At 34.4% G+C, this 15714-nt stretch overlaps 1 protein-coding gene across 2 annotated transcripts in view; it reads right to left on the bottom strand.

Annotated features, from left to right (window-relative positions):
• Positions 1-15714, bottom strand: part of LOC148955303 (uncharacterized) — a 63777-nt gene that overhangs the window by 8905 nt on the left and 39158 nt on the right. For both annotated transcript variants that reach the window (XM_089108143.1, XM_089108142.1), the window contains one exon: positions 537-671. In XM_089108143.1, coding sequence (XP_088964269.1) covers positions 537-665 — 129 coding nt within the window. In that variant the 5' untranslated portion in view covers positions 666-671. The remainder of the gene's footprint in view (positions 1-536; positions 672-15714) is intronic.

Here is a 15714-nt window from a genome sequence, read left to right as displayed (position 1 = left end):
AAAGAGCCATTGCGCCACTTCTTCAACTAAAATCTTCGTAATGCTAAAATCGGAGAGCTCGAACTTCACTTCACTTTACAGCAATGAGTGGCCCATTGTGGAAGCTGTCATTTAAGTTCTTCGTCCGTTCAAACAGGCAACGATGATAGCTAGTGGGTATAATTATGTTTCGGTGATTCTTCACAAGAGCTGGCTTGTTTTCACCCTGTAATTTGCGAAAAAATGAGCGATATTGACCAATATTCGGCTCGTCAGTCCGTCTCCTCTTTTATCCAACAGTCAATTTCCTAGCAGAGAAGTACAGAAGAACACTCATATCCAATTGAACTATCAAGAATGATGTCAATTGGGAAAGAGTTCAATTGGATGTGCTTGGCTTAAGTCACTTAACAGCGAGTTTAGCAATAGAACATGTTGTACTCGACATGGAAAATGGTGCAAGGAATTCTATTTTTGTTCACAAAAACATTGCATTCTATAAGTTGTTTTAAAAAAACGACTAGAAAAATCGTTAATTAGAAGTTAAATACACAAACCTGTGACACATTCAAATAGAAGAGCGGCTGATCCGTGTGTACTTTGCGCAAATCAAAACGAAGAAAAAACGACGATATAAACACTAGCAAAACCGTAAAGAGAATAGCTTTAAGCCGGCATCTTGCCATTGGAATCTAAAAAGGAAATTACAAGACCCTATCATAAAAATACCCAAAAACCGTACAATAAGTAAAAGAATAGAAAAACTTGTATTCTGACGCATAACAAAAAAAAAAAAAAAATGGACAAATTAGCAAGTTTCTAATGCCAACCGTCAAATAACAAGAGACGTATTCTAATACACAGAGTAATACATGTTTTACAATTAACTTCTCAACATGCATCGTAAGTACAAATTAGTACTTCTAGACCTGTATTAATACTTACTAGAACTCCAGGAATCAGAAGTACTGTCTGCTACAATAAAACCCCCTTAATAAAATAATTTGTAATGCGTAAAACGATGCTAATGCGTATTCAATGATGAAGGTTTTTTGGTGGGCATTTTTAGACTGAGCAGCTTCTTCCTAGCTGCTATTTATTATAGGTTCTCTTCCGATTCAAGGGCGTCAATTCGGATAAAACCTTATTTTCGAAATCTAGGGGCAAATTTGTTGGTTCAGTTTTTTTCAATGGAAGTAAAAAAAGATACCAATATGCAATACCAATAAAAGTGATACGTTTGGAATAAATATTTTTAAGGAATAAATATGGCAAAATGGGATAATCGGTCTTTCGAAAAAGATGCTGTTACAGTAAGTCAACAACTAATAATTTGAAGCGTTGAAGAATTTAAATAACAAACAAGTTAATACCTAGCTTAGAATTTTAGCTATTCTATGATACATACACTCATTTCCAATTCCTATTTGTTAATAATATAATAGGGTTACTATATATTTTATTCCCCCTATCACTGGATTTTCACCCAATTTACTGCCAAGTAATGGCTGTGTTTTTCTTCTGCTACAGCAATCGGGGAAGTTACACTTTCTAGAGCTCAATTATGATACATTTTCTGCTGATTTTAAATACATGCTCAAAATCTTTAAAATTTATTCTTACCCCTTTTTATCTTTATTTATAACAACCTGGGCATTAAAGTTCTTTATAAAATACCATATTTTGACCTGGGATGTTGTCCATTTGTTTCTGTAACTGCATGGACATTTTTTTCTGAGTCACAGCTGCCTCTGTCAGTCGGTTCGACAAGGCAATATGCCACTTTAATTGATGTCTTACAGTTCTTGATCATACAATGATTTACCAGAATTATATCGTTAACACCTTACCTGTCTAAACAAGATTTAGAGGCTTCTTTATTCATCACAAGTCGCAATAAATTTTTTTTTTGTCTTGACTATGAAGTCTATATTAAATATACGAAAAAGCTTCCTAGTGGCTGTCCAGGTCTCTGGATAGACGTTCCAGCTCATCAGAATCTGAAATTTCTTATTTCTATTTATGGAACTTTGTATTAGGTAGAATTTTTTTTCTAGTATTCATCGAATTCACAAGTACGGCAATTTATACATTCCCATATAGTTAGTTTTGAGGATGCTGAGGTATGGGCATACCCATAAGATGCACACTGAAAAAAAAAAAAAACTTATTCTAGAAAATTTTACGTTTCAGATCTTGAACTTTTTAATTCTTGATTTTCATGACTTTTAAGATCGTGGACCTGGACTCCCTCTGTTATGTTTCTATATTAATTTTTTGTGAGGGGTCTTATAGATAACAAAGGCTAATTTTATTGTGTCAAGTTGCATCCATACCGAAGCATTAGTCTATATAAAGGATTCTTACAGGTAAGGAAGATTAGAAAGCATGCATAATTTGGCTGAAATAGGCTGGAGGAACTAAAGATGTATTTATTTGACGGAAAAACAAACAACATGCCTTAAAATCGATTGCCTTTGAAAGTAGAAAACTTGTGATATTTCATGGGAAAACTCAAAGGATTTTTCTAGGGGAAAGGATAGTAGATTTCTGGGAAGAGTCTTGACCCTCTATTCCACTTATGCTAAGTCAAGAATAATCAATACCATAAACGAATTAAAGAAGAGATATTGAACTTTACTATTTTTTGAATAGAATTCTAAAGTAAAACTATTTCCTGAGACATGTTTATTGGACCTTTTGACTACTGTGAATAAAATCGCTATCTCATAATTTTGATCGGATGTCTTTGGGGTTAAATACTTGAAAAGGGGGATATCACCCTCCAATCAACGATTTTACATGAATTAGTCAAGAGAAAAAAATAAAAAGAGTGTAAAGCAGTTTGAAGCAATAAGTTGGTGTTTTTTTTTTTTTTACATTTATCTTGCTAAAGAATTCAAAATAGACAAATAAATTTATGAAAATATCAAATTGTCTAAATTATTTAGAATATATTTTTCAAGAAGAGATATTGGAAGAAGAGATATTTTTCAAGAAGAGATATTCCATTACTGCCTCAGCTTGAGTAAGAAACATCCTGATTTGTTTGAAACATTGAAGTCGTAGGTTGCCAACAAAACCTATATCTCCATAAGCATTATGATGAAGACTGATGTTTAGGGAGTGATCAATCTAGTCTTATCCAACTTCTATACTTGAATAGCAAAAATAGCCCAGTTATACCAATTTCTGTAAACAATAAACCAATATGTTCTGAATTCTCAAACAGAAGTTAAATAAACACGTTTCCGGTGGTTTAATACAGTGGTAGATGATTGTGTGTTTAAGACAAAAAGAAAGTAAAAAACCCATTGCTCCGAAAAATTTTGAATGAAATAGAATTACAAGATAACATCGGGCCAAAGAAACTGTTCATTTTGAATAGTAAAAAGCTTGCATATTGCTTGTTTTGTGGGCTCACATTTAGTGTTTAATATTTTGAAATAAAGGACTTTCTACAAAGATATAGAAAGCAAGGGGTTAAGCACGATCTTGATTCTGGTGCAACATGACGACAGAGGCAAGATCAAAGAAACAAAGGAGAAAATCCTATCATGGATCCATTCAAAACGGTCTCCCCGAGGAGGTTATTTTAATCAAAACCATTTCGGTTCTTTCAAACGACGGTTAAACGAATCTATTTAGCCGTAAGGATATATCACCACCACAACAAGATTGGGCGACAAGCTTGCTACTTGTCCCTGTAAAAAAGACCAATCAACTGAAAAGTCTATTCAACGCCCTCTATGCCAGCAATGGCTCTGGAGGATCTTTATCCTTTCCACCCCTTCTGACTGTTGAGCGTTGCATACTTTTAGTCTTAGGATAGTTTATGCTTAGCAAAGATTATGAAGAGGCAGACGCATCTTCCTATTAGCCCAAATTCTTTTCAACTGCAACAAAAACTTGGTAATGTATAGACAACCGCACAACCACTTCTTGAAAAATGCACCCGTAGCCGATATTCACGAGGAAAATACGATATTTCCAAGGTTGTATCCTGGGGGGGGGGATTGACCCCCCCCCCAAATGCTTGCCTGACTCGTCAAATCGTAATAAAAATACATGAAAAACACATTTTGATGCGTTTTCTTTGTATCCCCTCCCCCGAGTAAAAATCCTGGATACGGCCTTAAATATTCCTTATATTTTCAACAAAATTACAAAAAAAATGTATTTTTCTAACTCTAGGGGGAAGTATATAGAAAGGCAATCACCCCCCCCCCCCTTTGATGTGCCTGTTCAAACTAGACCCCGGCGCAGCGCTGATGAAGGAAGACCGGCGGCGGCGGGGCCAAAAACAGCACGCCGCGCCGCCGGTCAGCGGCGCGATCAATTTTGACCACAAACATTAATGTTTTCATCAGTCTTCACACATCAGTCTCAAATCACAGCTTAAATTTACAACAGATTCGAGCCTATTCATGAGTTCAAAAATTCACAAGTCGCTGGCTGGAAACTGGTCTTCTTTGTTATTCATCAAGAGAAGTAGAAATCTGGTAGGAACGAAATGGCTGTGGCGTTTCAGAACCCTTGCATAATACGAGTATTTGAAGTATCTATTCTTCAAGTATCTATTGTATCTATACGAGTAGTTGAAGTATGTATTCTTAACATAAATAATTATCAAAATTAGTAGTTTTTTTTCATCGAGCATTACTGCATACAAAACTTCAAATACCATATCACAAAATTCGTCAGTTATTTAGGTAAAAACTTTGAATATAACTTTAAACTTAGAAGCTTAATTTTTTCATAATGCCCTTTGCCTATATCTGTTTTGTCACCTTTAAAACAGTTGAAATGGGCGACTTTGGTATTGTTTTTTTTTCTCTTTTGGATTCCTAAAAAGCCTTCTTGTATTAAAAACTGGTTTCAATAACAATAAAAAAAAATGCATTTTAAAGTTTTTTTCGGCTTCTTTATAGAATATATGCCATGTAGGCTAAGGCTGAACTGCTGCTTTTTTATTGCTTTTGGCTGCTCTTTTGGATATTATTCATTTTTTCTTTTGAGGATTCATTCCAAAAAAAAAACTGATAAATATCTTATATCAGTCAAATTATAAACTGCATCTAAAAAGAGTAAATTTATCAAATTGAAAAATAAATGATGAACACTTCACATAAGAACACTTCAATTACAATGAAACAAAAAACACTTAATGGTTTATTTGGTATGAAGAAAAATTAAGTGCCAGCTATTTTCTTAGGTAAAAAAAATGAAAAGCTCATCCGTTTTACATGTAATTAAATGCAATAATATACAGACTGAAGTAGGAAGATGTTGAGATTTTTATCCTAGTTCGTCACTTTTAATCCTAGCAAAATATTAGGACACTTAGTATCAGTTATTGAGTTTAAGCTTTGATTTCCAAATGCTCACAAAAATTACCAAATTTAAGAAAGTCGCAACAATAAGTCACCTGTGGTCAAAATACTCAAAGACTCCTCTTTGATCCCCACACAGGCTCAAAGCTTCTGCTATGGTCATTTCCATGGAAATCTCCAAAGAGTTTCTTTTTAAAATGGCTTTCAAGCGTAGTTAGGGGTATTTAGCCTTTTTTGCTTTTCTTCAAAGCTTTGAAAAGTGTTATAATATTCCAAATGTTACATTTGTTATATTTGTGCACATTTTTGGTAATCATTTGTGGGGCGATCGAATTTTTTAAACCACTGTAGATACGTAAGAACTTTGCAACATCTAGTCCCCTGAGGTCATAAGACTATCAAAGACTCCTCCTTGAACCTCCCAAATTGAAAGCTTTTATTATGACCTGGCCTTTTAATGTAACCTGGGCACTGGACCAAGGGCGCCATTGTCACTCGAGCGCAACGTTAGGTGGGGATGTTGATATCGCTTTCGCCACACCAATTCGTTTTAGTGTGAATCTGCCTGGTACTTAAGAATGAATGTTTTCAAAGTAAACCCGTTTCATCAATAAGAAAAAAAAACGGGTTGGACGCATATGTCCCTTTCCCTTTGGACGATAAAACCATGCAAGTGCTGTATCAAGTATAACTCACGAAAATCTTGCTAATTTTTGTCAACTTTTCAACTTTTTGATATCCCTGCTTTCAATAAAAAAAAAAAAAATCAAGGTACTATCACTTAAATATAATGACTCCCTATGCCCCCTCCCCTCTGGATACCATCTTGATAGGATACCGTCTCTGCTTTAAATAAAAAAAAAATTAACTTATTGGCACCCCTGCTTTCAAAAAACAAATGTATCACTTTTATTGGTATCTCATAAAGTAAAAATATTAAATTTATTGTTACACTTCAGAAACAAAAAGAGAGAGAAATAGCTTCTTGAAGTTTAACAAAGACGATTAAAATCACCCTTTGGCTAGTTTGGCTAGCGCTAGATATATTATAAGAAATTATACTACCCCATGGAGGGGCGTAGCTCCAGCATTTTTATTGGGGGGGAGGGGGGCAAGAGGGGTCCATATCAGGATAGTCAAGAAGCATGGGCTATATAACAGTTTTTTCTCCAATACGCTGGACCGAATGTGGATTGACACTTTAATATATGTGCTGATATTCATTCCTGAAAATGTTCATAATTGGGATTGTTGAATATAAAAAAGATAAAACATTTAAAGTGTATTTTGTATTCACTAAAGAACAAATTATGATATGGTCTTAAGAAGGTAAGGTGTCGTGTCCTAATCCTTTTAGTTTCTGCTCGTTTCTACCTTGAATCAGTCTTTTATTCTAAATTCTATTCGTTGTGGGTTTTATTTAATTATTGATGGTGATTTGTGGTATTTTTCCGCTTGAAAAATTATTTGACTTTATTTCAGCTTATCTAAGGCTCAATAAATTTCTGAGCCCAGGGCAAAAACCTCTTCCCCCATAAAATGGCCACTGATCAGATTTTCAATTTAAACCATTTATTATTCGAGTCACATTCGTCTACCGAGAGGAAAACTCTAGAAACTAGGCCTAGACAAAGAATATAGTAATATATCCTACTCAGTGGTGGATCCCGGGGGTGGGCGAGGGGGGCGCGCGTCCCCCAAACGCAGTCTAAAGTAGTGTAATTTACTTAATTAACGCAAGTTTGCGTTAAATAAACTTGCTCCTAACGCAAGTTTATTAGATCAACATGAAAAACAGGGAACAGAAGAAGGGCTCAGCAGAAACAAGCAGTTTAGGTTCAGGTAGGTTCAGGTTCATCTATTTTTCCATCATACATAATCACACTGAATACATAACTATACTTGGCAGAGAGACAAGTTTGTAGTTATAACTATAACAGACTGAATTGTCATTGCCAAATTCTCTGAAGATTTAAAAAAAATACCATTAAAACAGTTTCATTCGTGTTGGTACGACCAAATGATTGCAGGCTACAGGACTTGAAAAATCTTAACAAAAGAGGCTGCAAAAGCGGGATGTTTGGGGGGCGGCAGCCCCCCAACTGAACCTCCTAATCCCTGTACGTTTTAAGGTTCGAACTTGTGACTCAGCCTCTTTAACTCTTTAGAAAAGGTAGTTTTTTTTCAAATAATTTCTGCACGTTTTTGTACAGTTTATTACTTATTATTGATTGACTAACTGTTAGCTGATCGTGTCAGGAGTTAAAGTTGGGGGGGGGGCTGCCGCGCCCCAAACCCCCGCTTTTGAAGATTCTTTTGTTAAGGCTTTTAATTTCTGAATACTCAATCAAATGTACAGTAAGATTTTTTTTTTCAACTTTTCTTCGAGCATGCGGGTATACGGCATGTTATCAAAGCAGTGGAGACTTACCTGTAAGCTGAAGGCCGACTGTGATATTCTTCTGGAGACGCCTGTTGAGCCGAAGGATTTAATAGATTGGATTTAAAAAAGAAACTGACTTTTTCTAAACTTTAAATTTAAGAGATACTGCTTTAAATTCAATATATAAAAAAATTACTCTGATGGGGAATCGAACCCGGGTCTTCCGCATGACAGACAGGAATAGTGACCACTGTACTATCAGAGACTGTTGTCAAATTATTTTTAGTCTCTGCAATCTATTTTCGACGCAAGCAAATACAAAGTAAGATTTTCGTTTTTCGACAAAAAAAACTTCTGGGAAAGAGCTGGAATTTTTGGAAGCTTGTAGTCGGTCTTGTCTGGTTAAGAGGACTATTTTGATCAAATAATAATGAAATACTATGCTTTTAGGAATTTCAAAAATTAACATGGGCTCTTATAGGAAAACGAGGTTTTTCGTAAATGTAAATTCGGGGGATAATTTTTACGGTCTGAAAATATCAAAAGGCCCTAAAAGGTCGAATTCCGCTTCGAATGAGTCCTCATTCACCCGGATCCGTTGCCAACTGTGGCCTGTAGGCGTATCAGATAAGAAAAATAACTTGATGAACATTAAGTGGCTATATTTGGCTTTTGGAAAAAAGGGAAGGAGCAACCTGTTGAAAACAGGGAAGGAAAACAGAGTTTTTGGAAAACAGGGAATAAGCTCCCAGGCCCTAGGAAAGCTTATCCTCTAAATTTCGGCCCGATCGGACAACATTAAAGAAGGGCTGTGGTGGGAGGGTCGCAACTTCCGGCCTACTATCCCCCATGAAGATAAAGTCGGAGGGGGTGAAACTTTGCAAGTTTCTTATTTTGAGTCTAGGCTACAAACTGTGATCACCGCCGTATCTCTGCGACCACTAGGACCGGAAATCGATTAACAATGTGGTGGGTCGCCTCTTTAAAGAGGCACAAGTGAGCCTCCTTGATTTGGATACATATGGTATATTTTGATTTAGCGTTACACTTCCTCACCTTTCCCATGAAAATAAAACCTAATAGTCTATTCGGTTCCTAAGACATTGTATTTATGCTACCTTGGCAACCTGGATGCAAAAACACTCACACTTAAACTTAGTTCAATAGTTAGAGCAGAAGTATTATAGTAGTAGCCTTGAAAGTTTCAACTTAACATTCTCAGTTGTTCTTGAGATACTACAGAGACGTCTTATTGACAACCGGCATGCACATAGCGCCTTTTTGATCAGTTATAAAGCAGCATAGATCTTCCCTGAAATTTGCTACTTTACATCCTATTACTACTAATACTACTACTACTTACAACTTACAGCAGCACCAAGCCACCTGAGGTCAATACAGCTACGCACGCTCCTCCTCCATCTCAATCTATTCAACGCCTCCCTCTTTAAATCCTCCCAGAAAGTTCCCATTTCCCTTAAATCTTTCTTTATGGCGTCCTCCCACCCCAGACGAGGACGACCTGCTTTCCGTTTAGCCCTAGACGGTTGGCCTAAAAGGACAATCTTTGGCAATCTGTCATCCTTCATCCGCACAACGTGCTCTAGCCATCTCAACCGTTCTCTCATTATAGCCCTAGAAAGCTGTATTGAACCACATTTTCCGTACAGCCTACAGTTAGAAATACGATCGGTCAGCCGGGTACCAAGAACAATCAGTAAGAAATTTCTCTGGAAAACATCTAGCAAATATTCATCCACTTTTCGGAGCGCCCATGCTTCAGAGCCATATTTGACCACTGTCATCAGTAGATAGTACATATTGAATTCTGATGCCCCTATAGCAAGGAATTCTAACAGCCATATGGAATTCTGATGCCCCTCTTCCCCTATTCAAAGAGATTCAGAACTCCCTCACATGGCATTACACTTCTGGTCACGGCAACCTAAATGGAATTTGAGGGTCGATAAAGTGAAATTATGTCACTATTCTAGTTTTTCTAAACCAGTATTGCCTATAACATAATATATTCAAATATTTTTTGATAACTTGATTGGTGATTGGATTTGAATAAAAGGAATTCAAATATTTTGCCTATGAAATACTGTCGTGTTATAGCATTTCACAGTTTGAATAACTCTTTCAAGGAGTAAAATAGATAAGGAATTCGCAAATTGGACACTATGAACGATATTAATTAATGTTTTGAATAATAGGAGTGTGAATGATTCTAATTAGTGATTGGATTGTATGAAGGTGGAGAGAAAAAAATGATTAAACTGAGGAACGATGCCACATTCTGTGTGATTTGCAAAAAAAAAGTAAAATAGATAAGGAATTCGCAAATTGTACACTATGAACAATATTAATTAATATTTTGAATAATAGGAGTGTGAATGATTCTAATTAGTGATTGGATTGTATGAAGGTGGAGAGAAAAAAAGGATTAAACTGAAGAACGATGCCACATTCTGTGTGATTTGCAACAAAAAAAAGGGGTAATTAGTGATTGGATCATTTTTTAACATGAAATCTCTGAATAAAATATTTTTGGAGCATGTACTTGACGATGGATAAAAGGGTTAAGGTGATTAGCAATTACGAGCGAGGATTCCCCCACTGGCTCCTGGCAGTAGGCTACGCATATCAAATTGATGTACTGTAGGCCGACTTGCTAGCGAAAATGGATTCTATGGGTCGTATAGGAATTGTTCATTTTGAATATCTTTCAATTTTGGAGGGAAAACCAAAAATACTCAGAATCAAAAATAAACGGGATCTGCCTGAAGGGGAAGGCTCAGAGGCCCTTCGTTCTCCCATTTCTGACGGCAGGGGGCGGGTCAATTTTGGAGGGAAAACCAAAAATACTCAGAATCGAAAATAAACGGGCTCTGCCGCAAGGGGACGGCCCATCGGCCATGTCTCCCGTATTTTCTGAGGGCAGGAGAGGGGGGGGTCAATTTTGATGGGGAACAAAAAAAAACTCCGAATCGAAAAAAAACTGGAACTGACTAAAGGGAAAGGCTCAGAGGACCTTCGTTCCCCCATTTCAGAGGGCAGGGGAGGGGGAGTCAATTTTGGAGGGAAAACCAAAAATAATCAGAAGCGAAAATAAACGGGATCTTTCTCAAGGGCAAGGCTCAGAGGCCCCCCTTTCCCCAATTTCTGCGGGCAGGGGGGGGGGTCAATTTTGGAGGGTAATTTTTCAAAGTCAATTTTGAATTTCTTTAATTGAAATGCAAGAGTTGGAATATTTCAGAAGCATTTTGTTGTGGTTTAGCTTGTCACAGTTACATTTTCTTGATTTTTCAAAGTTCATTTTGAATTTTTTTCGTTGAAATGCAAGAGTTGGAATATTTCGGTAGCGTTTTGTCATGGTTTACCTTATCACAGTTACATTCTCTTGATTTTTCAAAGTTCATTTCGAATTTCTTTCATTGAAATGCAAGAGTTGGAATATTTCAGTAGTGTTTTGTCATGGTTTAGCTTTTCACTGTTACATTCTCTCGATCTTTCTAAGTTCACTTTGGTTTTATTTCATTGAAATGCAAGAGTTGGAATATTTCAGTAGTGTTCTGTCGTGGTTTACCTTGTCACAGATACATTCTCTTGATTTTTCAAAAGTTCATTTCGAATTTCTTTCATTGAGATGCAAGAGTTGGAATATTTCAGTAGTGTTTTGTTGTGCTTTACCTTGTCACGGTTACATTCTCTTGATCTTTCAAAGTTCACTTTGGTTTTATTTCATTGAAATGCAAGAGTTGGAATATTTCAGTAGTGTTCTGTCGTGGTTTACCTCGTCACAGAATGGTTTACCATATCACAGTTACATTCTCTTGATTTTTAAAAGTTCATTTTGAATTTCTTTCGTTGAAATGCAAGAGTTGGAATATTTCAGTAGTGTTTTTTTTTGCGGTTTACCTTGTCACAGTTACATTCTCCTTATTTATCAAAGTTCATTTTTAATTTATATAATTGAAATGCAAGAGTTGGAATATTTTGGTAGTGTTTTGTCGTGGTTTACCTTGTCACAGTTACATTCTCTTGATTTTCCAAAGTTCATTTCGAATTTTTGTAATTGAAATGCAAGAGTGAGAATATTTCAGAAGCGTTTCCTCGTGATTTAGCGTGTCGAAGTCAAATTCTCTTCATACTTCAAAGTTCAATATGGTTTTATTTCATTGAAATGCAAGAGATGGAATATTTCAGTAGTGTTTTATCGTAGTTTGCTATGTCACGGATGCATTCTCTTGATTTTTCAAAGTTTATTTCGAATTTCTTTCATTGAAATGCAAGAGTTGGAATATTTCAGTAGTGTTTTGTTGTGCTTTACCTTGTCACTGTTACATTCTCTTGATCTTTCAAAGTTCACTTTGGTTTTATTTCATTGAAATGCAAGAGTTGGAATATTTCAGTAGTGTTCTGTCGTGGTTTACCTTGTCAGAGAATGGTTTACCATGTCACAGTTACATTCTCTTGATTTTTCAAAGTTCATTTTGAATTTCATTGGTTGAAATGAAAGAGTTGGAATATTTCAGTAGTGTTTTGTTGCGGTTTACCTTGTCACAGTTACATTATCTTTATTTTTCAATGTTCATTTTGTATTTCTTTCCTTGAAATGTAAGAGTTGGAATATTTCAGTAGTGTTTTGTCGTGGTTTACCTTGTCACAGTTACATTCTCTTAATTTTTCAGAGTTCATTTTGAATTTCTTTCCTGGAAATACAAGAGTTGGAATATTTCATTAGTGTTTTGTCATGGTTTACCTTGTCAAAGTTACATTTTCTTGATTTTTCAAAGTTCATTTTGAATTTCTTTCATTGAAATGCAAGAGTTGGAATATTTAAGTAGTGTTTTGTTATGGTTTACCTTGTCAGAGTTACATTCTCTTGATTTTCAAAGTTCATTTCGAATTTCTTTCATTGAAATGCAAGAGTTGGAATATTTCAGTAGTGTTCTGTCGTGGTTTACCTTGTCACAGTTAAATTCTCTTGATTTTTCAAAGTTCACTTTGGTTTTATTTCATTTAAATGCAAGATTTGGAATATTTAAGTAGTGTTCTGTCGTGGTTTACCTTGTCACAGATACATTCTCTTGATTTTTTCAAAGTTCATTTCGAATTTCTTTCATTGAAATGCAAGAGTTGGAATATTTCAGTAGTGTTTTATTGTTGTTTACCTTATCACAGTTACATTATCTTAATTTTCAAAGTTAATTTTTGATTTCTTTCGAGCAAAAGCACGAGTTGGAATATTTCAATATTGTTTTGTTGTTGTTTACTTAGTGACAGTTACATTGTCCTAATATTTCAAAGTTCATTCTGGATTTATTTCTTTGAAATGCAAGAGTTGGGAATATTTAAATAGTGTTTTATTGCAGTTTACCTTATCACCAATACATTCCCTTGATTTTTCAAAGTTCATTTTTAATTTTTTTCGATGAAACGCTAGATTTTGACTATTTCAATAGTTTTTTGTCATGTTTTACAATGTCACAGTTACATTTTCTTGATTTTTCAAGTTAAATTGTAATTTCTTTAATTGGAATGCGAGAGTTGGAATTTTTCAGTAGTGTTTTGTCGTAGTTTACCATGTTACAGTTACATTCTCTTGATTTTTATAAGTTCATTATGGATTTTTTTCGATGAAATGCAAGAGTTAAAATATTTCAGTAGTGTTTTGTCGTGGTTTACCTTCTCACATTTACATTCTCTTAATTTTTCAAAGTTCATTTTTTATTTCTTTCGTTGAAATGCAAGAGTTTGAATATTTCAATAGTGTTTTGTTGTGGTTTAACTTTTCACAGTTACATTTTCTTAATTTTTCAAAGTTCATTTTGAATTTCTTTCGTTGAAATTCAAGAGTTGGAATATTTTGCTAGTGTTTTGTTGTGGTTTATCTTTTCATAGTTACATTCTCTTGATTTTTTCAAAGTTTATCTTGAATTTATTTCGTTGAAATGCATGAGTTGGAATATTTAGCTAGCGTTTTGTCGTGATTTACATTGTAACCGTTACATTCCCATAATTTTTCAAAGTTCATTTGGATTTCTTTCATTGAAATGCAAGAGTTGGATTATTTCAGTAGTGTTTTGTTGCGATTTACGTTGTCACAGTTACATTCTCTTAATTTTTCAAAGTTCATTTTGAATTTCTATCATTGAAATGCAAGAGTTGGAATATTTCAGTAGTGTTTTTTCGTGGTTTACCTTGTCACAGTTACATTCTCTTAATTTTTTAAAGTTTATTTTTAATTTCTTTCATGGAAATGCAAGAGTTGGAATATTTCAATAGTGTTTTGTCATGGTTTACCTTGTCACAGTTACATTTTCTTGATTTTTCAAAGTTCATTTTGAATTTCTTTCATCGAAATGCAAGAGTTGGAGTATTTCAGTAAAGTTTTGTTATGGTTTACCTTGTCACAGTTACATTCTCTTGATCTTTCAAAGTTCACTTTGTTTTTATTTCATTGAAATGCAAGAGTTGGAATTTTTCATTAGTGTTCTATCTTGGTTTACCTTGTCACAGATACATTGTCCTTATTTTTTCAAAGTTAATTTAGAATTTCTTTCTTTGAAATGCAAGAGTTGGAATATTTCAGTAGTTTTTTTTTGTTGTGGTTTAACTTATAACAGTTATATTCTCTTAATTTTTCAAGGTTCATTTTGAATTTCTTTCGATGAAATGCAAGAGTTGGAATATTTCAATATTGTTTCGTCGTGGTTTACCTAGTCACAGTTACTTTCTCTTAATTTTTCAAAGTTCATTTTGGATTTCTTTCGTTGAAATGCAAGAGTTGGAATATTTCAGTAGTGTTCTGTTGCGGTTTACCCTATCACAGTTACATTCTCTTAATTTTTCAAAATTTATTTTGAATTTCTATCGTTGAAATGCAAGAGTTGGAATATTTCAGTAGTGTTTACCTTGTCACAGTTACATTCTCTTAATTTTTCAGAGTTCATTTTGAATTTCTTTCCTGGAAATGCAAGAGTTGGAATATTTCATTAGTGTTTTGTCATGGTTTACCTTGTCAAAGTTACATTTTCTTGATTTTTCAAAGTTCATTTTGAATTTCCTACGTTGAAATGCAAGAGTTTGAATATTTCAGTAGTGTTTTGTTATGGTTTACCTAGTCACAGTTACATTCTCATAATTTTAAAAGCTCATTTTGGATTTTTTTCTTTGAAATTCAAGAGTTGGAATATATCAGTAGTGTTTTGTTGTGGTTTACCTTGTCACAGTTACATTTTCTTGATTTTTCAAAGTTCTTTTTTAATTTCTTTCGTTGAAATGCAAGAGTTGGAATATTTCATTAGTGTTTTGTTATGGTTTACCTTGTCATAGTTACATTCTCTTGATTTTTCAAAGTTCATTTTGAATTTCTGTAGTTGAAATGCAAGAGTTGAAATATTTCAGTAGTGTTTTGTCATGGTTTACCATGTCATAATTACATTCCCCTTATTTTTCAAAGTTCATATGAATTTCTTTCATTAAAATGCTAGAGCTGGATTATTTCAGCAGTGTGTTGTTGAAGTTTACCTTGTCAGAGTTACATTCTCCCAATTTTTCAAAGTCCATTTTGGATTTCTTTTATTGAAATACAAGAGTTGGAATATTTCACTAGTGTTTTGTCGTGGTTTACCTTATCACAGTTACATTCTCTCAATTTTTCAAAGTTCCTTTTGAATTTCTTCCCTGGAAATGCAAGAGTTGGAATATTTCAATAGTGTTTTATCGTGGTTTACCTTGTCACAGTTACATTTTCTTGGTTTTTCAAGAAAATAATTTAAAATAATGTCGTGAAATCAACAAGCAAAGTCGACATAGCTTTATTTCATTTTTTTAAGGTTAATTTAGACAACGTTACGTGCGCGCACGTAACCTCGTCTAAATTAACCTTGAAAAAATGAAACAAAGCTATGTCGACTTTGTATGTTGATTTCACGACATTATTTTAAGTCTCTTGCATTTTACCGAAATAAAACCAAAGTGAACTTTGAAAAATCAAGAGAATGTAACTGT

Source organism: Artemia sp. Qi Xiang Cuo, chromosome 2 (genome assembly GCF_049724085.1).
Source record: "Artemia sp. Qi Xiang Cuo chromosome 2, ASM4972408v1, whole genome shotgun sequence".
Classification (NCBI taxonomy): Eukaryota; Metazoa; Arthropoda; class Branchiopoda; order Anostraca; family Artemiidae; genus Artemia; species Artemia sp. Qi Xiang Cuo.
Note: the sequence above shows the minus strand (reverse complement) of the source record. Positions and strands in the feature narration are given on the sequence as shown.